Source organism: Daucus carota, chromosome 7 (assembly GCF_001625215.2).
Source record: "Daucus carota subsp. sativus chromosome 7, DH1 v3.0, whole genome shotgun sequence".
NCBI lineage: Eukaryota > Viridiplantae > Streptophyta > Magnoliopsida > Apiales > Apiaceae > Daucus > Daucus carota.
This window is the reverse complement of record NC_030387.2, coordinates 26,342,303-26,363,570: the sequence shown is the minus strand read 5'-3', so window position 1 is coordinate 26,363,570 and position 21,268 is coordinate 26,342,303. Positions and strand designations below refer to the sequence as shown.

At 37.7% G+C, this 21,268-nt stretch overlaps 3 protein-coding genes and 3 non-coding genes across 6 annotated transcripts; 1 reads left to right on the top strand and 5 right to left on the bottom strand.

Moving 5' to 3' along the window:
• Window positions 1–189: 189 nt before the first annotated feature.
• LOC135148125 (small nucleolar RNA Z101) lies at window positions 190–281 on the bottom strand. Its single transcript, XR_010286018.1, has one exon. It is a non-coding gene; the product is annotated as a small nucleolar RNA Z101 (small nucleolar RNA).
• A 61-nt stretch (window positions 282–342) lies between these two features.
• On the bottom strand, window positions 343–428 carry LOC135148131 (small nucleolar RNA snoR14). Its single transcript, XR_010286024.1, has one exon. It is a non-coding gene; the product is annotated as a small nucleolar RNA snoR14 (small nucleolar RNA).
• A 43-nt stretch (window positions 429–471) lies between these two features.
• Window positions 472–560, bottom strand: LOC135148126 (small nucleolar RNA U61). The gene has a single exon (XR_010286019.1). It is a non-coding gene; the product is annotated as a small nucleolar RNA U61 (small nucleolar RNA).
• A 2,150-nt stretch (window positions 561–2,710) lies between these two features.
• Window positions 2,711–3,858, bottom strand: LOC108194805 (tobamovirus multiplication protein 2B). Its single transcript, XM_017361743.2, has 3 exons — window positions 3,636–3,858; window positions 2,948–3,013; window positions 2,711–2,831 (listed from the first exon to the last, which is right to left on the bottom strand). Exons 1-3 carry the CDS (start codon window positions 3,765–3,767, stop codon window positions 2,763–2,765), a joined length of 267 nt encoding a protein of 88 aa, XP_017217232.2. The 5' UTR covers window positions 3,768–3,858; the 3' UTR covers window positions 2,711–2,762.
• Window positions 3,859–15,625: 11,767 nt separating this feature from the next.
• On the top strand, window positions 15,626–18,128 carry LOC108193348 (NAC domain-containing protein 71). The gene is made up of 5 exons (XM_017359953.2): window positions 15,626–16,404; window positions 16,697–16,980; window positions 17,067–17,390; window positions 17,475–17,715; window positions 17,796–18,128. The coding sequence occupies exons 1-5, from the start codon at window positions 16,248–16,250 to the stop codon at window positions 17,906–17,908; spliced, it is 1,119 nt and encodes a 372-aa protein (XP_017215442.1). The 5' UTR covers window positions 15,626–16,247; the 3' UTR covers window positions 17,909–18,128.
• A 244-nt stretch (window positions 18,129–18,372) lies between these two features.
• Window positions 18,373–21,179, bottom strand: LOC108193347 (aluminum-activated malate transporter 12). Its single transcript, XM_017359951.2, has 6 exons — window positions 20,631–21,179; window positions 20,386–20,526; window positions 19,964–20,236; window positions 19,666–19,793; window positions 19,427–19,570; window positions 18,373–19,190 (listed from the first exon to the last, which is right to left on the bottom strand). The coding sequence occupies exons 1-6, from the start codon at window positions 20,929–20,931 to the stop codon at window positions 18,570–18,572; spliced, it is 1,608 nt and encodes a 535-aa protein (XP_017215440.1). The 5' UTR covers window positions 20,932–21,179; the 3' UTR covers window positions 18,373–18,569.
• Between the last annotated feature and the right edge of the window lie 89 nt (window positions 21,180–21,268).

Sequence of the window (21,268 nt, the reverse complement as noted above, 5' to 3'; positions counted from 1 at the left end):
ACCTTACATTCTTACAATGATTACTAATTTCCAGGCCAAATAATAGAAAATATCAAACAAAACCAAAACAACAGCTTCTAACCTCAAATTGTAACAAAATATGTATAATACTTATAAAAAATATACTTATTTTTGTCCAAAAATGCTGGATGACTGAGGAGAAAGTTGTGGGGGAAGAATTAAGAATAGCAGCAGTATCAGTTCTCCAAGGTGAATAGCATCAATGTGAATCAGACGCAAATTACCCATTTGTCTTTTTATATCTTCATCATCTACCACTGCAACTTTTTACGCATAAAATTAAAATTAAAATTTAAAAAAAAAAGAAAAAGAAAAACCAAGGCGATCAGATCCTGTCGGGATTCATTGTTTAACATCAAGAGATAATCAGTGGATTGACAGACCAATGAATTCTATCATCATCTCGCGCAGTATATAATAGAGTGCAAATAAATAGATACAAAAAGTCAAGTGCTCAGAACTTCTTAGAGGTTGTACAGCCGTCACAGAAGAGATATTCATCTCTTCTCTGGAGCACAGATGTGTTTTCCTCATTGCACTATTCTTTTCTTTTTCCATGTAATCTCAAAATAAACTACTCAAATCGAACTTAAACACAAATATAATAATTATTATAAACACATACATATACAAGGAGGGAAGAATACGAGAAAATGAATCGCAGAGAGATGGAGTTTCTGTATCATTCCCATCTGTGAGGTTTAAGAGAAATCGCAGTATTTATACACCACTCAAACCCTAATTTCCTTTGTCACCAATGTGGGCCGACCTGGGAACTTATTACTTTGTCACGACGCCCCAATGACCTCCTCGGCCTTTTTGAGTTGGGTTGGGCCTCTTCATATGGCCCATAATTTCATGCTCTTTTTACAAATTTGTTGATATTTGATTGCGGGGCGTATGATCGAGATTTAGATTTTAATGGAATGATAATCAGCTTTACATCAGCTTTCTATTAGATTGCATATTATTTCCATCTTGATTTATGCACAATATTTACGTCCAATTTAAGAAGCAAGATTAGATTAACACCTTTTTGCAAAAGAAAATTTAAAAAACACTGAAAAATAATCTCCTCATATCAATTCACTACTACTCCGATGTCTTAACAAGTCATATCAATTCACTACTACTCCCCCATCCTATTTCCTTAGGTTAGGATGCCACTTAATCTTCAAAAACGATTAATCATTCGTCTAGTACAAAATCGAAACACTTTAAATATCGATTCCATCCAGACAGCCGCTTCTTAGAACACTTATCTATACTCAAATTTACATTGTTTTAGTCGCAGCAAACTGGTTGAGAACAGTTGATGGTCGATCCTCTATCGTCACTTTTGGTTCCTGCTAAGAAAACAAGCATTTCATACAGCTTCTTTCTGTAAATCATCAACTAGCACACATCTGCAGATTTATTACAGAATACTCGATGTACCTGGGGAGAGACTTGCGTACTGGCTAAATGTTTGAGCTGGCAGATTTTAATAGTTTCAGTCAACTGCAGAATAGTGCTGAGATGAGGTCCGCTGCAAACATTCACACAAGTAGGAAGTCAGATCATTCGGCTCTTCACTTAACCTATGATATTTTCAAAGATGATCTCTAATGATAAATTTTTGTGCATTTTCATAACACGTGTGTATGGACACTGGAAATAGTGGTGGCCAAACGGGCGGTCCGGGGCGGGCCGGGCCGAATTTTTATCGGGCCGGGTTATAGAAACATGATTCGTAACCGGCCCGTTTGATTAGGCGGGCCGGTCCGGTTCCGGGCCGAATTCGTCCGAATCAGCTCGTGAACCGATTCGCGGGTTCACGAGTTGAAACGGTTCATTTTTATTTTATTTTTTTAATTTTTTGTTTTATATATAAGTTCATTTAATCAATTATTTTTTTAAAATAAATTCATTATTCTGTAAATAAAAGAAGTCAAAAAAAAAATCGAGACAGGACAAACATTCAGCGTCAGCCTTAAACTCGCCTTAAACTGCGAATCATTCGCGATTCGCGAATCGATTCGTGATTCGCGAATCAGAATTGATTCGCGAATCACGAATCGATTCGCGAATCGCGAATGATTCCGTCTTTTCTCGGATTAGTTTGTGTTCAGTTATCTTATATTACCATATTTTTTAATTAAAATAAAATAAAATAAAAGAGGATGGTACCTCGTATAAATTTTATTAATTAAAATATATTTTACAATTAATTTGAGAGGACTCCTCTCTAAAAAAACGGAACAAACTACATCGATACATAAAAAAAAACTACACTAGAAAAATTTTAAAATTACAAAACTAAATTAATCTAATTCATTTATGAACCGTTCGTTCGGCTCGTTGAACCGTTGAACAGCTCGTTGACTCGCGGTTCATTCGTTCGATTCGTTGAACCGCGGGTCGTTCACATTGTCACCAACTCGTTAATTCGCGGGCCGGTTCCGGGCCGGTTCTGGTTTCTGATATTAGGATTCGTATTCGCTTCGTGAAATATAACGAGTCGGTCCGGGCCGAATCAAGCCCGTCCCGAATCGAATTTTGACGAATTTTTTGCCGGGTCGGTTCCGAACGATCGGTTCAAAACCGCTCGATTGGCCACCTCTAACTGGAAATGACACATTGAAATAAAAACAGTGTCGCAAGCTATTTACTAGATATTATAATCCTTGTGCAGATCAGCGTGAAGCAAGATTTACTTAAAATGAAGTAACTCAGAGATCACAAACATCTGAAGAAGAGGATCACCTTTGTAATCCTTGCTCTGTGTGCGCATCCAAAGACGAAATTACATGAGGTAATTGATTCAATACCTGCATTATAGTGATATATAGAAACAGGTGCACTGGTACATCAAATTTCCCTCGAGGAACGACACATTACTCGATTACTATTATATAGGATGAATGAGGAATTTCCACAAACATACTTGCTCAGTGTTTCTAATTGTCGAGGTCTTGGCCAAAAGGTCTTTTGGAAGCTTTCTCAGTTGAGCCTATACATGTTACACATAGCAACACAAATAATAAATTTCAGAATATCAAATGATTCACACATTTAGCACGTACATCTTCTTCTCCTTTGGAACATAAATGCTGCTTTTTATGATAGCCAAATATGATTGGCTGAATTGAGGTATGGACACTTGCATAGCAAGAAATTCGAATTACTGGGGTCAAAAATTAGCCGAAGACGGGCACAAAAATTTCAGGATGATAATGTGCAAGACAAATTTAAAGAACAAACTTTACTATTTGCACAATTTGAAGGGATAATTTGAAATTAGAAGGTACCTTTTAGTTGGGCCGAAATTGGATTACTTCACTATATTTATCTTTTTTTTTTAAATTTGAATAGATAATTTATTTTTTGTTAGTTCCAGTGATGTCAATTGAACTCAGGCCGATACATTGATTACATCTGTTCTGAATATCGATTATGGTTAAACGGATTCATTGATCACAAAAACCTTCAAGTTTTTCCTGACATCTATAATGATTAACATGTCATATTTGTTCATATAATTTAACCAATACATTAGTGAAATAACATATGCATAATGCAATAATGCATGCATATTTTAATAACATCATGAAACAGGGAGAATAAAAAAGTACCTGGGAAGGAGAGGACTGAAGCATGAGCTGAAGGACATTGGAGGTGGACTTGATGGTTTGAGAGATGTGATCAGAAACCACTGCTTTTGCTGAACCTTCTCTTCTGCCACTTCCTCCTATTTTTGCTGCCATTAACAGCTTTTTTGTTCATCTTCTAGCTCAAAACTAGTTCTCCATACCAGAATTCTTGATTCTAGGATCTTAAAATCCATCTGTTCAATAATGTGCAATTAGGGACTAACAATTTTGTCCTTCATCACGTATATAGTTTTTAACAAAAACTTATAATATTTAGATCGGTTAATGGAGGAAAATAAATTATAATAAGATCATTAAGAAAAACTATAATACTTTTCTATTTTTTCAGTTCTTACAAATTTCATATTTAACTATAATAACTTTTCTATTTTTTCAATTTCAAAAAAAAAAAATCTATTTTTTCGGTTCTTACAAATTTCAAATAAATGAGCACTTTACAATCTACCGTAAAGAAAATGAATGGGTTTTTTGTATATTGAGATATTATAATATTTTGATACTATCTTATTAAAATACAAGAATTCAAAATAGGATATAATAAAGGAAAATAGGAATAATTGTAGTTCATTTAGTGTTAGGTCCTGGAACGATTGTAGAAGGGGGGGTTGAATACAATCGTCACTTAAAAATAATCGCGGCGGAATAAATCTGATTGGAATATAACTTGTTAATCAGATTAAGATTAATTAATATAACAATGTTTTAAGTCGTTATATAATTAATATGGTTCGTTTTAATGTCCACTAGTTCGTAGAATAAATTTGACAGAAAGTATTCTAACTCAGCGGAACAAAACAACCGAATGATCAAAGCACAGTAAACTGCGGATTTAACGAATAGCAAGTTTAACACAACTTGAAAGCTTACAAGCACTTTGAACACTTACAAATGAATGAGAATGAACCATATTTATAGGCAAATCTCAAGAACTAGGCAAGACAATGGTGGCAAAGACAATCTAGTGGTTGCTATGACAATTTGGCACTTTGTCTTGCTGAAAAACATAAGGTAAGACAATCATAAGCATTGTCTATAGCTTAGTAAGACAATCTGAAGTGGTAAGACAATCTCAGGGACACGGTAAGATAATTGGGACACGGTAAGACAATCTGTAGGATTATCTTACACTCCAAACGGTAAGACAATCATCCTGATTGTCTTGGAAGCTACACGGTAAGACAATCAGAATGATTGTCTTGCCATCTACACGGTAAGACAAAAGAAGGACACGGTAAGACAATTCCAGAGATTGTCTTACCGTGTGTTGGAGGAGGGAAATGGCACGGTAAGACAATCTGTTTGATTGTCTTACCTTGTTATTTCTTAAGACAATCATAGCAATTGTGTTTCCTTTTGATCCAACAAGACAAACCCTTATTTCTTTTAATTAATTAACCAATTAATATCCACTTAATTATATTAAATGCATAAATTCATAAATTAAATTAATTCGAGATAGAATTAATTCAATAAATAAATTACACATCATATATAATTATTTAGAGAAGTGGATTAAATAATTAGATAATCAATTATCCCTTTTCTTCTTCTTCAAAGTCTTCAGTCTTCTGTAAACAATTAAGATCTTCGACTTGAATGAACGGCCACTTTCTTTTGACGTAGAATATTTAATCTGATGAGCTGATACACAATTGTACTGTCTGGTTCATCTGTAACTAGCTCAATTAAATATTCCTTGTCATTTAAACAATTAAGCTGTGACTTGTTCGTCGATTCTTCGTCTTCTTAGTTCTTCTTCATTTGTAGACACAATGATGGAATCTTCTGAATAAATAAAGTATTGAAACTTTATGCCTTCTGATCTTCTGGACGTGCTACAAAAGATTATTTGTACACTGAGGCTTGATCATATTAATGAACTTCTTCCAGTGGTTTGCAGCAGCATCCTGAAATTCTTCTGACATAAAATCTTCAATAAATCATTTGACGTTCTTCGTACGGATTCCGGATAACAGTACTTGCTATTTACTTGTTTTCTTATCAGAGTTGAGTTGATTCCTCTTAATTACAAATAGGCTTAACATATGCCTTTCATTTAGATTTCTTTATCATTTTAGAATATCTTTTTCTCTATCTTAATTTAATTGGTTGATCTTCGAATTGTTGGAAATTTGTCATTTTGAGCACCAATTTGAGTGAGGCTCGGCTACGTGCTCGTGGCGGGTTATGCTTGGATTATGTTCTCCTCCGAGAGAGCTTTCCAATGCATGTTTATTCACTCAAAACGACTAAGGAATGGATGAGTTATGATGATCCAAAGTTGTTTCCTTGGTAGTGGAAAAAATGGAATAGAAAGCTTGAATCCCACATAGATTCAATAAAGAGCCTTTAAAGGCTTTATATAGTAAAACACTTTGGTAGAGTCCAAATGTGTTACTAGTGTTATGCTCCACCACCTACGTGCGCGCAGGGGGGGTGCAAATCGTGGGATTTCGAGGGAAATTTCGTGGCTTCGCAAGCCTCGGGCTTTTCCGCGTGTGCGACCTGCGGACACGAATGCAGCAAAATCTGGGCCCGAAAAATTACGGACTAGTTTTGCTGAATTTATTTTTCCACTGGGCTTGGGCTCAATTAAATTGCAGAAATTAATTCCGATTTGATTTCGGATTAATTGCTTGGTTTAAATTAATTCCGATTTGATTTCGGATTTAATTTATAACCGCGTAAATTAATTAAACGCGTTTTAATTAATTACGAAGCGTAGCACACAAGTCTTGCATTGTCTATATATACTCATTATAGATTAGGGTTTATACACACGAAAAATACACAGCCTCTCTCGCACCCAAAACCCTAGCCGCGTCGGTGATAGTTTCAGTCCTTGTTCAAGTTCGTCGAAGGTGCTTCTCGCATCGTCAATCCGTTTTATCCTGGGAGGCGATCGTTCATCACACACGGTGAGGGCGAAATACGCTTTAAGGAGACAGTTACGCACTGGACTCGGATCTCTGTTCTTATATCCTTCGTTCTATACTGCCTCCTTACGTACACTGTTTCTCGCGCACACACACAAACGCACGTACTGTATTGTTGGTTTTGCACAGATTGTATAACAATCTTAAAGCGTATTATTATTCTGTTTTTACAACTGTGATTGTTTTGGTTTGGTTTGATTGCGTAATTGATTTGGTTTATTTGCGTGTTGGAATACAGATTTAATGGAGAATGTTAATAATGTTATCCCTACGAGTGGTACGGCTGTTGATCCCAACGCACTGGTTAATCCAGATGGGGGTCAGCCGCAGCAGTCGCAAGGTAACCCCAACGCACTGGTTAATCCAGATGGGGGTGTGCCATCTGGTTCTGGACCTACGCCTGCGGGCTCTGGTTCTGGACCTACGCCAGCGGGCTTCGGCTTCGGGACTACGCCTCCGGGCTACGGTTCTGGAACTACGCCTCCGGGCTATGGTCCTGCGGGACAGATGACCTTTGGTCAGTTCAGTGTTCCACTTACACACTGTCCGGCAGGACATGTTCCTCAGCCGATTGGGACTGCTGTGCATACAGCGCCTGTTGCGCCTGTTGCGCCCTTTGCGCCAGCTGTGCCTCATGTGCCTACTTCTCACGCTGAAAGGCCAGAAAAGTTCAACGGAACGAACTTCAAACAGTGGCAGCAGAAGATGTTGTTCTACCTGACCACACTGAACTTGTCTCGCTATCTGAGAGAAGAGACACCTATGCTCACTGCTGAGAGCGATACGCAGGCGGTGTTTGCCGTTGATGCATGGAAGCACTCCGACTATATTTGTCGGAACTATGTGCTTAATGGTTTGACTGGCCCGCTGTATGATGTGTACAGTTCGAAGATAACATCTAAGGACTTATGGGAATCACTTGACCGTAAGTATAAAACCGAAGATGCCGGTGCCAAGAAGTGGATTGTTGGACGCTTTCTTGACTACAAGATGGTGGATTCCAAGACTGTTGACAGTCAGGTGCAAGAGTTGCAGCTGATCATTCATGAGATGCATGCCGAGCGGATGGGTCTCACAGAATCTTTCCAAGTTGCTGCTGTAATAGAAAAGCTGCCTCCTGGATGGAAAGATTTCCAGAACTACCTTAAGCATAAGCGAAAGGAGATGACTATGGAGGATCTGATTGTTAGACTTCGCATTGAAGAAAATAACAGAGGATCTGGAAAGAAGCATATTGCCGGTGAAAAGGCAAATATGGTGGAGCATGCTCAAAGCTCCAAGTCCAAGAAGACCAGTTCCGGGAAAGGGGCTAAACTGGCACCCAAAGGAGGAGTTTCGAAGCCTTCGAAGTTCCAAGGAAAGTGCTTCAACTGTGACAAAGTTGGTCATAGGTCTGCCGACTGTAGGAAGCCTAAGAAGACCAAGAAGAAAGAAGCAAACATGGTTGATAATATCTCCAAGGAGATAGGTGATATAGACCTCTGTGCTACGGTCTCTGAGGTTAACCTGGTTGGATCTAATCCGCGAGAATGGTGGATTGATACAGGAGCATCTAGGCATATTTGCTCCGACAAGGCGACTTTCTCTAGCCTTGTAGCTTCTGATGCTGGTGAGAAGCTCTACATGGGAAACTCTGCGACTTCTACCATTGAAGGGGAAGGCACGGTGATTCTGAAGATGACCTCTGGGAAGAATCTGACTTTGAAGAATGTACTTTATGTGCCTGATATTCGCAAGAACCTTGTGTCCGGTTCTTTGTTGAGTAAACATGGCTTTCGCATTGTAATAGAGTCAGATAAAGTTGTTTTGTCTAAGAGTGGTATGTATGTAGGCAAGGGCTATGCTAGTGATGGGCTGTTTAAGCTCAATGTAATGTCCATTAAGGAAAATAATGAAATGAAGAATTCTTCTGCTTACTTGCTTGAGTCTCCTAATTTATGGCATGCTAGATTAGGACATGTGAATTATGACACTTTACGAAGATTAAGTGCAAAAGAATACATACCAAAATTAACTATCGATTCAAAACATAAGTGTGAAACTTGTGTTGAGGCAAAATTAACGAGATCATCTTTTAAACGTGTGGAAAGAAACACCAAGGTGCTGGACCTAATACATAGCGATATATGTGATTTAAAATTCGCTCCAACAAGAGGAGGAAATAAGTATTTTATTACATTCATAGATGATTGTACAAAATACTGCTATGTGTATTTGCTGAAAAGCAAAGATGAAGCTATAGATAAATTTAGAATCTATAAGGAAGAAGTCGAGAGACAACAAACTGAGAAAATCAAAAGGATTCGTAGCGATCGTGGAGGTGAATATGTTGAACCTTTTGGGGAATTCTGTTCACAACATGGTATAATCCATGAGGTCACTGCACCATACTCCCCTCAGTCAAATGGAGTGGCTGAAAGGAAGAATCGCACTCTCAAAGAGATGATGAATGCGATGTTGCTAAGCTCTGGACTTCCGCAATCGATGTGGGGGGAAGCCATCTTAAGCGCAAATAATATTTTAAATATTACGATGCGCAAGAATAAGGATGTGAGTCCTTATGAAATGTGGGAGAAAAAGAAACCGAGCTACAAACACCTGAAAGTGTGGGGGTGCCTTGCTAAGGTACTGATCCCTACACCTAAGAAGGTGAAGATTGGTCCGAAAACCGTGGATTGTATCTTCATCGGATATCCTCCACGTAGTATAGCATATCGGTTTCTTGTGTATGATTCTAAGATTCCTGAGATTCAAAAGAATACGATCATGGAATCAAGAAATGCCTCATTCTTTGAGACTACATTTCCTTGTAATCCAAGAAACGAGCACCCTACGACATCTAAACGAACTCATGAATCTGTAGATGATGAAAATGAGAATGATGAAAGTGATGATGAAAATGTGGGGGTTGTGAGGAGGAGCAAAAGACAACGAACGGAGAAATCCTTTGGGTCAGACTTCATGACCTATTTGCTCGAAGAAGGTGATCCGAAAACCTATAAGGAAGCAATCACCTCACCTGATGGACCTATGTGGAAAGAGGCCATCAAAAGCGAAATTGATTCTATATTACAGAATCACACTTGGGAATTAGTGGACCTGCCACCTGGTTGTAAAGCACTAGGCAACAAATGGGTTTTCAAAAAGAAATTGAAACCTGACGGAACCATTGATAAGTATAAGGCCAGACTTGTAATCAAAGGATACAAGCAACAGAAAGGCCTTGATTATTTTGATACGTATTCTCCTGTGACGAGAATCACGTCTATAAGGATGATGTTTGCAATCACTGCGATGCGGAACTTAACAGTGCATCAGATGGATGTGAAAACAGCTTTTCTAAATGGGGATATAGATGAGGAAATCTATATGGAACAACCTGAAGGGTTTGCTGTCCCTGGGCAAGAAAGGAAAGTCTGTAAATTAGTGAAATCACTATATGGCTTGAAGCAAGCGCCTATGAAATGGCATGAGAAATTTGATGAAGTCGTGTTAGCACACAACTTCAAGATCAACGAATGTGATAGCTGTGCCTATTACAAGGATGACGAGAGCGGTTATGTCATGATGACATTGTATGTGGATGATCTACTTATTGCCGGAAGCAATGAAAAAGTGATCAAATCCACAAAGGACATGTTAAAATCAAGATTTGACATGAAAGACATGGGACTCGCAAATGTAATTCTAGGAATCCAAATTTCTAGAACATCAGAGGGTCTCGCACTAAGTCAACCTCATTACGTTGACAAGATCCTTGAGAGGTTTCTTAAGGATGATACTGAGAAAGCTAGGACACCTGTGGATATGACTTTACATCTATCCAAGAATAAAGGTGAGGGGGTATCTCAGTTGGAGTACTCTAGGATAATTGGAAGTCTGATGTACTTAATGAGTTGTACAAGACCAGACATTGCGTACTCAATTAGCAAGTTGAGTAGGTTCACGAGTAATCCTGGAGATGATCACTGGAAAGCGATCATAAGGGTACTAAGGTACCTAAGGGGAACTCGAGACTATGGATTGCATTATGGCAGATACCCAGCAGTATTAGAAGGATATACTGACGCAAACTGGATATCTAGCAAGAAGGCACTAAAGTCTACGAGTGGCTACGTGTTTACACTAGCTGGAGCAGCAGTATCATGGAAATCCTCCAAGCAAACGGTTATAACTCACTCCACAATGGAAGCTGAGTTTGTGGCTTTAGATAAATGCGCTGAAGAGGCTGAATATCTACGCCAATTTCTGGAGGATATTCCAAGATGGCCGAGGCCTGTGACTGCAATAGGGATACACTGTGATAGTCAATCCGCTATTGGCAGAGCACAGAGCACAATGTATAATGGAAAGTCCCGTCATATACGACGACGACATAGTTCCATTAGACAATTAATCTCAACCGGAATTATCACTATTGACTATATACCGTCAAAGGATAATATTGCGGATCCGCTAACCAAAGGGTTACCAAGAGAAGTGGTTGAGAAATCATCGAGAGGAATGGGCCTTAAGCCTATAGCTTAACGGCATCATGGTGGACACCCAACCATTGCTGACTGGAGATCCCAAGAACTTGGTTCAATGGGACAACTAAATCATGATGACCTAATCACTGTGGGGGTAACCCCTGGCCTGTTCCTATGATGAAGAAACAGTGAGACCCGTAAGGTACGAGGTTAAGCCTTGAGCTTTTAATGATCTTTGGTGAATACATGGAGTGGTACACGCATGGAATTCAGTTGAGTAAACGCGGGTTACTCTATAAGATAAAGATCACCTATGTAGGAGAGAAGTGGGGCCGCTTCAAAGGAGAATTGCGAGGCACAATTCTTTAGAAACTCCCGCAGAACCAGGACGATGTTCCATGGCCAAAATGGACATAATCATGAGAACTGAACAAGTCAGAAAGGATATAGTGATAAGTATATCATCGTTTACATAAACGGTCGAACAGTTCAAGGACAAGCACGTCCACTGTCTACCAGTAAAGTCGATGTGCTTAATCGAGCGAAGGTTCAAGGAGCATTCTCTACCTATCGTATGCTATATCTGATCGCAGAAACTATCACCAAAAGTCAAACCCCGTGTCTGTCTGTCTGGTGTGTGCTACTGAAAATCATCAATCTCACCCATGTGGGGGATTGTTGGAAATTTGTCATTTTGAGCACCAATTTGAGTGAGGCTCGGCTACGTGCTCGTGGCGGGTTATGCTTGGATTATGTTCTCCTCCGAGAGAGCTTTCCAATGCATGTTTATTCACTCAAAACGACTAAGGAATGGATGAGTTATGATGATCCAAAGTTGTTTCCTTGGTAGTGGAAAAAATGGAATAGAAAGCTTGAATCCCACATAGATTCAATAAAGAGCCTTTAAAGGCTTTATATAGTAAAACACTTTGGTAGAGTCCAAATGTGTTACTAGTGTTATGCTCCACCACCTACGTGCGCGCAGGGGGGGGTGCAAATCGTGGGATTTCGAGGGAAATTTCGTGGCTTCGCAAGCCTCGGGCTTTTCCGCGTGTGCGACCTGCGGACACGAATGCAGCAAAATCTGGGCCCGAAAAATTACGGACTAGTTTTGCTGAATTTATTTTTCCACTGGGCTTGGGCCCAATTAAATTGCAGAAATTAATTCCGATTTGATTTCGGATTAATTGCTTGGTTTAAATTAATTCCGATTTGATTTCGGATTTAATTTATAACCGCGTAAATTAATTAAACGCGTTTTAATTAATTACGAAGCGTAGCACACAAGTCTTGCATTGTCTATATATACTCATTATAGATTAGGGTTTATACACACGAAAAATACACAGCCTCTCTCGCACCCAAAACCCTAGCCGCGTCGGTGATAGTTTCAGTCCTTGTTCAAGTTCGTCGAAGGTGCTTCTCGCATCGTCAATCCGTTTTATCCTGGGAGGCGATCGTTCATCACACACGGTGAGGGCGAAATACGCTTTAAGGAGACAGTTACGCACTGGACTCGGATCTCTGTTCTTATATCCTTCGTTCTATACTGCCTCCTTACGTACACTGTTTCTCGCGCACACACACAAACGCACGTACTGTATTGTTGGTTTTGCACAGATTGTATAACACGAATATCATTTAAAAAAAAAAAACAGTCAGTTAACAATATTTTTTGTCGGTTAATAGTATTTAATCAAACTTCAAGACATTCTTACAAAATTTCTCCTCTAAAAAAATACTAAATTACTATTTATATGATGTTAATAATTGAATTATAAGTAAAAAAAATTGAATTTTATACTCATTGGTACTTCACATTGGTTTAATGCTAGAATTGTTAAACTGAACATGAAAAAATTTGATCAGTATTTTATAATTTGATAAAGTGAATTATATTGTATGATCACTTAAATCACATTGATTAGAATAAAAAGAATTGAGAAATTATAAAAAAGAAATCCATTAAATTGTTTGAAATATATAGATCGAGAATAGAAGAAGAGTAAAGAACTTGAAATTTGAGGAAAGGAGAAGAGAAGTAGCCGAGAATGAAGGTGAATGTTTACCGATTATATTCATGTAATCAATGAATTTGTTATTTGGTTTATATTAGATCATTAATTTATATATAAAATTATTTAGTTATAAAATTACAAACGATATGTTAGTTACCCTCTTTTATTTTAATTAACTTAAAAATAATAATTTGTTATTTATCAAATTTTGTTAAATTATACAAAATTATATATAATTATAGAAAAAGATAATAAAGAAGACCATGCAAATTATTCAATACATCATCGTGGTGGATATGAGTTTGGTTTTGACAGGAGTGGTAGACATGCATTAAGATTAAGAGAAGTAGATGGAAGTCCAAATCATTGTCCTGAAAGCAAACACCTTTCTGTATTTCTAAAATAAAAAGCTTGTGAATGGCTACTCTGCCTTCACTTTAACTGCCTTTTGCAAGTTCAAAGCAATTTAGGGAGAATCACACCTCCAGCAAGTCTACCATCTCACTGTATTATTACCGTTGAATACAATAGTGATGCATACGCGGGAACTTTTCAGGGACTTTTCCGATTACGTGATACTAATATTATTGCACATACTTGAAAATATTTAATCATCTTGTATATTATAATTTCCCATTATCGTCATAAAGATGAATTACGATATCTTATAAAATTTGTGTATTTGTAATGCTATTTTTTTAGAGTTGTGAAAAGTCCGGTGAAGTTTCGCTCGTTCAAGTATGCTTAGTTTTTTTGCTAACAATAGAGAAAATAAACATATATGTGTTGGGGTGTGACGGGTGTCCAGCATCTCCCTAACTCGAACCGTGGTGTTGACTACTACACTATAAAGGCTATAGTTGCGCCATCTCCGACAAGTAGCTGCTTTTGGTGTAGTGGTGAGCGTTAAGGTCCTAAAAATTGGTATCGGAGCAGGTCAAGGGTTCGATCATGCCGTGTTAGTGCTGGCGCCTGCAGATGCTGGGGGGATCGTTGTGGTGCCCAACATCTCCCTAACTCAAACTGTGGTGCTGGCTACTACACTACAAAGGCTATAGTTGTACATTATAAAAGCTATAATTGCGTCATCTCCAACAAGTAGTTGCTTTTGGTGCAGTGGTTAGCGTTAGGGTCCTAAAAATATGAATTGTTTATGTGGATAAATGAAGGCAAATTGGTCATAAACAAACTTGTATTGTGCTCGTTTATTATTGAGCTGATCTTAAACGTCATTTTTTGTTTGATAAAAAAATTCACGTTGATAAGCACGATCGGATAGTTCAAGCGATAGGGTTTTTATCTTCTGTTGACCCGGACACCCAGGTTCAGCACTACCGGTTCTCATCCAAAAACCTGCGAGTGCAAAAATCACTGCTTCAGATTTCTAACCAATCCATCAAAATATCAGAATGTTGGTTCAAGTGTTGTTCATTCAACGACCCCTTCTTGGCAAAATTCCTTTGCACGCCTCAAAACATCCACTTTCACTGATGACATGGTGACACATGTAATTGCAGAGCTCCAGCTTTCACTTTTTGCCATGCTGAATCACTCACCAAAAGAAATATAACAAATGGGCTACTTAAACAAATAAGCAGGAACCAGAAAGTGTGAATAAAACTCGACAAGCACTTTGAGGAAAGCTCCTGGGCATCCCAGGTGACATCAACACTGATATAAAGAAAAAAGTGAAAGTGGTGTGGGTCTGCAAGTCTGACTCAAAGATGATGTGTAGCAATCTTCAACTCCCCACATTCTCTAAACACTGCCTTCACTTTAACTGCCAAAATTCATATAATATTGCACCAGATAACTGTTTCTAGGTGTGAACTGAATTTTAGGACTTTTTTCTTTTTTTACTTGTGGACCTTGTTTGTAGAATTTTATGTCATATTCAAACAAACAAATTCACCTTTCGGTGTTTGAGATTATTATTGAGCTAATTGTTTTTAGGCAGCTGGTCCTCAAAAGCAGCCGTTGATGGTTCATAATGTACGAATGATACTAGCATATGTTCTAAGAGGTAAAAGCTCTAGACGTGGAAAATTCTAGAATAAGACAATTTTCAACTGAATTATACTATAACACCATCTGTGTATGCATAAAAATCTTAGATGTACGGCGCTTTTTTCCCGTTGGATGTATGCTATCAACGTACCTATGTCAGAAACCTATGTCAGAAACCGGACCCTTGTTTTTTTAACCCCTTGTTTTTATTCGAGGCCAGAAAGGTTGTACTATTGCTCTATTGTACTCTCACACATGAATGCATAATACATCACCAATCTCTTTGCATTTTTATGATGATTTTTGCAATTATAAAATTTTTGTAAATAGGTACTCTTGGTGGATAGAGATTTATTATTATAGATACCATTATTTAAAAGTTATTTTCGAGTTAAAATCAGTAATAATACATAGTAAAGAGATACTTAACTATTGGAAAAACCTGATTCTTACTAAGCAAGTAAATATGATCACCGTTAATTATTGACGATATATAATTCTTTCCAAGCAAGTAGACACTTAATCACCGTAAGTGCAAGGCCCACCTCGACGCAGAATCATAGCATTCTAGCTCCCTGCCTCTCTATAAAAACCATCTTGAGCTCCCCTGTTTCTACTCTACACACTTTCACTCAGAACAATCACTAGATACATAATTCAGTCTGTCATAGTTCTTTGGCCACATCAATTTCTACACTGATACAGTACGCTTTTCTAGACTGCAATATCTCCCTATTTTAAACTATCATTGTTTTGTACTAGTAACTCCAAACCAATTTCTGAAAATCTCCCTGTTCTTCAGATATCATCGTTTGTATATTTTTTTTTTCCGGGGAAGCTAGATATTTGGAAGATAATTTAAAGGGGAGGAGTGGGGGATTGTTAAATTTATAATACCACTGGATTTTTTCAGTACAATGATTCTGTCGAACAAAGGTTGCAATGTATTGAAATCCTTTGCAATTCTTGAAAAGAAGTTTTGTGTTGGCAAAAGTTTCTATTTTTGGATCTTTCAAATTTTCAGCAGGTATAGTCTCGGCACTTAGGAAAGGTCAGTGGTACATTCGGAAACTTGTTTATACATTCCTTTCTTCTGCCCTTTCTTCTTTACTAGATATATAGTAGTTTTAGTCGAAAAGGAAGATGGGAAGGGGATCACTCCCACCCGGATTTAGGTTTCACCCTACCGATGAGGAATTAGTTGGCTATTACCTGAAACGCAAACTAGAGGGACTTGAAATTGAGCTTGAAGTGATTCCAGAGGTTAATCTTTACAAGTTTGATCCATGGGAGTTACCAGGTAACATTTCTAGAATTTATACTTATTTCTTGTAGGATGTAATTTGGTAGGCAAATGACACGTCTCCATGAAAACTAGAACACTCGACCTCTTGTTACCTAGTGAAGAAGGTTATATACTACGCTACAATACAAGAGATTCTTCAAAGACAATAATTTGCACGTATTCTTAAATGGTGACAATTTGTACAATATAAATGTGCTTATGGTAATTTTTGCAATTTAGTAGTGGAATGACATATTACAATAGTTTAAAAATATATAGTTCTAATAAGCAAGCAATTGCGCTGCAGAAAAGTCATTTCTCCCAGACAGTGATATGGAGTGGTATTTCTTTTGTCCCCGCGATAGAAAATATCCAAACGGATCAAGAACAAACCGAGCTACAAAGATAGGATACTGGAAAGCCACAGGAAAAGATAGGAAAGTAGTATGCCATTCGTCTGTAACTGGATACAGGAAAACACTAGTGTTTTATACTGGAAGAGCTCCTGCAGGTGATAGAACAGAATGGGTGATGCACGAATATCGTCTCTCTGATGATATTACTGAAGGTGAAGGATCTCAGAACTTCCAGGTAAGCTGAATTAGTTCATAAATTTTAAAATTGTTATTTCCTAGGCCTGATATCACAATATAAGCCTGATTTTGAAAATGTTATAGGGACCTTTTGCATTGTGCCGTATTCTAAAGAAGAATGAGCAGGCAATGAAGAAGAATAACACAGATAGATGCTCCAAAGCTAAACAATTTCCATGTAGTTCAATGAAAGGGGATGTTAAGTCAACTAGAACTTTGGATGAGACTGTGATCATCTCTGGTGATTTGCGATTTCAGCAAAGTGGTATGGCTACTCAGTGTAATTATTCAAGTACTCTTACTCTTCCAATAACACCAATGGTGGAAGGAGATATATTAGCTGCTCCACAAATGGCTGATTCTTCAAGTCTTTGGGTCTCTCCTTATTTTATCCTTGATTCATCTAAGGTAGAAAATATAAGTTCTTCACGAATCTTGTTTTGTAAATGTAATTTTGAGTCTCAAACTTGTTTATGTTTATGAAATGAACAGGAATTTTCTTCAGGCCAAGAAGTAGTTCATATAAAGTCCCTACAGAATGAGTTTCCAAAACCGGAGTTGCCATCTCAAGCATATGAGCAAATCGATCTATCTTCAAGTTCATCGTACTCAACTTTTACAGGGGAAATTGAACTTACTAAAAATTTTCTAATAGAAAACAGCATGTCATCACCTTACTCAGGACACGGAGACTACATGGATTTTTTTGTAGATGGGAACATGTCACACGAAGGTTACTATCACATTTTACTATATATAATTCCTCTTCACAAAATATGGAGAATCAATCTGACCTTATGTTCTTTGCTGCAGGGATGGAAGTACTGGACACAGCTCCCATTTGCAGACAGATCAGCGGTGATGGGAGTTTTGGAGATTTCAGTGGTCTGTGGACACCCGAAGACAACTATGTTGTTGTGATATAAGACATAGTTCTTTAGAATAAAACAGTTTGGAAAGTCCGCAGACTAGGGGTTTAGTTTTGAAGGCATGAAGCAGTTGTTATATGTGGTTACCTAAGCATTATTGCACAAGCTTTCTAACTACTACAATGAAAGTCTTCTTGTCATCATTAAACTTTCCAAGAACAACTTCAGCTTGTATACAATGTAGTATAAATTGTATGTTTCTAATTCAAAATTTTAATATATGTGCAACAAAGCTCTGGTGCTGCATCTAAAGGAGCCTTAGACTCATCCCCAAATAATGACTCCTTCCATCTGCATTTTTAGCATATGGCAGTGCTGGTGTAGACTTAGCTTTCCTCAAATTATCAAGGCCTGAATTCGTATCAGGCACTGCAAATTCTGAATTTCGTGTTTAGCACTATTGTCAATTTTCTCATGTATTCAAAGCCATGAACCATAATCTTTATAAAAGAAACAAGGCTGATAATGCAGATCTTTTATACTGTTATTAATACTTTAGGTAAATACGACACAGACCTCTAACATACATGAGTGATATGATATTCTTCAACATATATGGTATTATAATAGCAACTCAAATCCAGGTTCATATGGGAAAAGCTAAGTAAAACTAATAATTCTAGGTTTTTGAAGCATCTCCATCATCCATGCACGGGTTCTAGTCTGCTGCATGTGAAGGTAGATTATTATTGTAAGTTGAAGCAGCCTCCACCTTAGGATTCTCACAAGTCACAGTTATCTCATCATCAGGATCGAACTCTTTGAAACTAGCCATCCTTCCCAGTTCTTCTACTTCTTCAATAACAATGTCAAGCCTTGCCACAGTCTCTACTAACAAAGAAGCAAATGCAGCAAAGGGAAGTGCCTCTGAAAACTCAAGGCTAGTGATTGCAATCTTGCTCAATGTTGGCCTCAACGCTTTTCTCTCGGCCTCTTTGGTTTTTTCAGATACCCTTTTAGATAATTTCCACTCATTCAATGCTGATGAATCTGTTTTCACACTTGATAAGTGCTTGTCTATGGTTTGTCTCGCTGTTGCAGCTGCTAAGGCAAGCATATTGCTCGTCTGGTTCGTCTTTGAACCAATAAAGAGTCTTGGTTGTGATTTTAGTGCAGCGTTGAGATCTTGAAGGGCTTCATGTAAATGATCAGATAGCACTTCTGGTGAGCATTGGCGGCGGTTTCTGATGCTATCTGCTAGTTCCCTCAAGGCTTTCGATACTTCTCCAGCTAGTCGAGTGCAAGGGTCTTTAAAGAGAGCTCTCACAGACCTTGGTGTCTAAATCATTCACAAAACCAGAGAGGGTTAAGTTAATAATCAAAATCAAAATCATAATTGACATCCTAAACATGGTCACGAGAGTATATTAATTAGAACCTAAGATACTCTTTAAACCTTGACAATTACAAATCCAGACACATCAAAACTCTAACAAAATTTTAATACCCTAAATCCTTTTTCCATGAGAGATAAATTTTAATACAAGTGAAAGAAAGATGATGCAATATGTGTACCTGGATTTCTGTTTCCAAACAGCCATGCAGAGCCACAACAGTATATCCAAAACTCCGAAGAACAGCTCCAAGTTTTACATATTGCTGCCACGGGTATCTGTAACAGTGCCTCGAGTGCCTTGGCTCCCAACTTGCATGTAGTGCCTGATTCATTCAATATTATATGGATACATAACGAGACAACATGATAATACACACTGGTTTTACCATAATTTGTTCCACATCAAAAATCATCTTACCAAGGTCTCATCATAAGCTTTGGAGTCCACAACAGCCTTGTAGCCCAAATATATAGGATCCTCCTCTGTGTTGTCTTTGCTTATGTCGGGCTCTATTTCATGATCTTTGAAGTATTTTGACACACATGCTGTAAAGTTTCAGAATCAGTACACAATGAAAGCTTCACAAATAATCAAGAATTTGTTCTGGTTTTTGTGCTTTTAAACTAAGAAACAAATCATGTGGATGAAAAAAGAAAATTAAAGCACGTAAAAGTAGCACACAGCTAATAACTTTGTATAGATGCAGATATGATACCTTCAATTGACATGGCTAATCCTTCAAGTTTAGAAACACTGGAATTATGGAGGTCTTCTCCAGACCAATTGGGAAAGACTAGAAGGCTCATCAGAAGGCAGATTCCACAACCAATCGCAATGGTGTAAAAACGGTCATGTGCAATTTTCAGCACATTATCCACACGATAGCTTGAAACAGTTATCAAATTAAATGTCAACAAAAAGATCACTACGCCATAGTCATAATTTTTCTTTATGTATGGCAAAAATCTTAGGTATGTAGCTGCTGCACCTGCAGCATATTTAGAGAAGAAAATTAAGACCATTAACTAAAATACAACTAAGATTTGCTAATTGTAGATTTTAGGAAGATCCGGTCAGGATAATATAATTTCCATGATAATGATCAACAATAGCTGAAATTTACAAAATAATTCTTACCAATCACAAAAACAGCAACACCTATAAAAATAGCTCGAAAAACCCTCCCGTATTCAGTAGCAATAAACTCCATTAAAAATGCCAGTGATCCAGCTGCCAGTGTTCCTAATCCCCTATTCAATCCTTTGCACAAGGTAGCCCCTGAAGTACAAAATTTAATAGATTAGAGGGTTCACAGCACAAATTGTTACACATTGTCGTGTGTGTGTGTGTGTGTTGAGATCAAAGTACTGGTTGGAACATACCAGCAGTGTATTCAAGAACAACAACAACAGTCATAACAGCCCAGATGGCATTAGATCCAATTCCTTTAAACAAAGGCTCCATCAGATATAACAAGGACACAAGTGTCAAGGACAAACCAACTTTAAGTGAATGAATGACCCTTCTTGGATCTTCTTTTCCCACTTTCCACATACTTCTCCATGCCATGCCTGGAAATCTCTTAGCTTTCAGCATCAAAACATAAAGATATTTCTTAACACTCTCCAACTCATTTACCATCAACACACTCATTTTAAAACCCAAGTTGAATCCCCAAAACATATATCAATGCCTTATACTAATGACACCAACACACACAAAATAATTGACACTAAATATCTGAATTGCATGAAAAAATTAAATATGTAGCAGTTGTGTGATGCTACAGGTCATATGATTCCTAGGGGTTTCAAGAAACGCGATGCGATATCATGCAAGTAGTGACAAGGGGAGTTCTAGAAACAACATTAAAAAGAGCTGCAATAATTTGGGAGGGTAGCTAGAGAGGAGTTTCAATGTGCAAACCCCTCCTCTTTTTTATGACTATGTTACTTTAAATAAGAGTGATTGAGAGCTCTGTAGCTTGCAATCCCTGAGTTCACATGCTTGCTCTCAGTAA

Bases quoted from the DNA above. Each gene is read 5' to 3' on its own strand.
- LOC108194805 (XM_017361743.2), bottom strand. From the start codon at position 3,767: ATGGCAGCAAAAATAGGAGGAAGTGGCAGAAGAGAAGGTTCAGCAAAA. The intron at 3,014-3,635 runs GTACTTTTTTAT...TAACATGTATAG, and splicing joins TTCAGTCCTCTCCTTCCCAG to GCTCAACTGAGAAAGCTTCC. The intron at 2,832-2,947 runs GTATGTTTGTGG...ACTATAATGCAG, and splicing joins CAATTAGAAACACTGAGCAA to GTATTGAATCAATTACCTCA.
- LOC108193348 (XM_017359953.2), top strand. From the start codon at position 16,248: ATGGGAAGGGGATCACTCCCACCCGGATTTAGGTTTCACCCTACCGAT. The intron at 16,405-16,696 runs GTAACATTTCTA...ATTGCGCTGCAG, and splicing joins TGATCCATGGGAGTTACCAG to AAAAGTCATTTCTCCCAGAC. The intron at 17,391-17,474 runs GTAGAAAATATA...TGAAATGAACAG, and splicing joins TTATCCTTGATTCATCTAAG to GAATTTTCTTCAGGCCAAGA.
- LOC108193347 (XM_017359951.2), bottom strand. From the start codon at position 20,931: ATGTTTTGGGGATTCAACTTGGGTTTTAAAATGAGTGTGTTGATGGTA. The intron at 20,237-20,385 runs GTAAGAATTATT...AATATGCTGCAG, and splicing joins TGTTGCTGTTTTTGTGATTG to GTGCAGCAGCTACATACCTA. The intron at 19,794-19,963 runs GTATCATATCTG...GAAACTTTACAG, and splicing joins ATTAGCCATGTCAATTGAAG to CATGTGTGTCAAAATACTTC.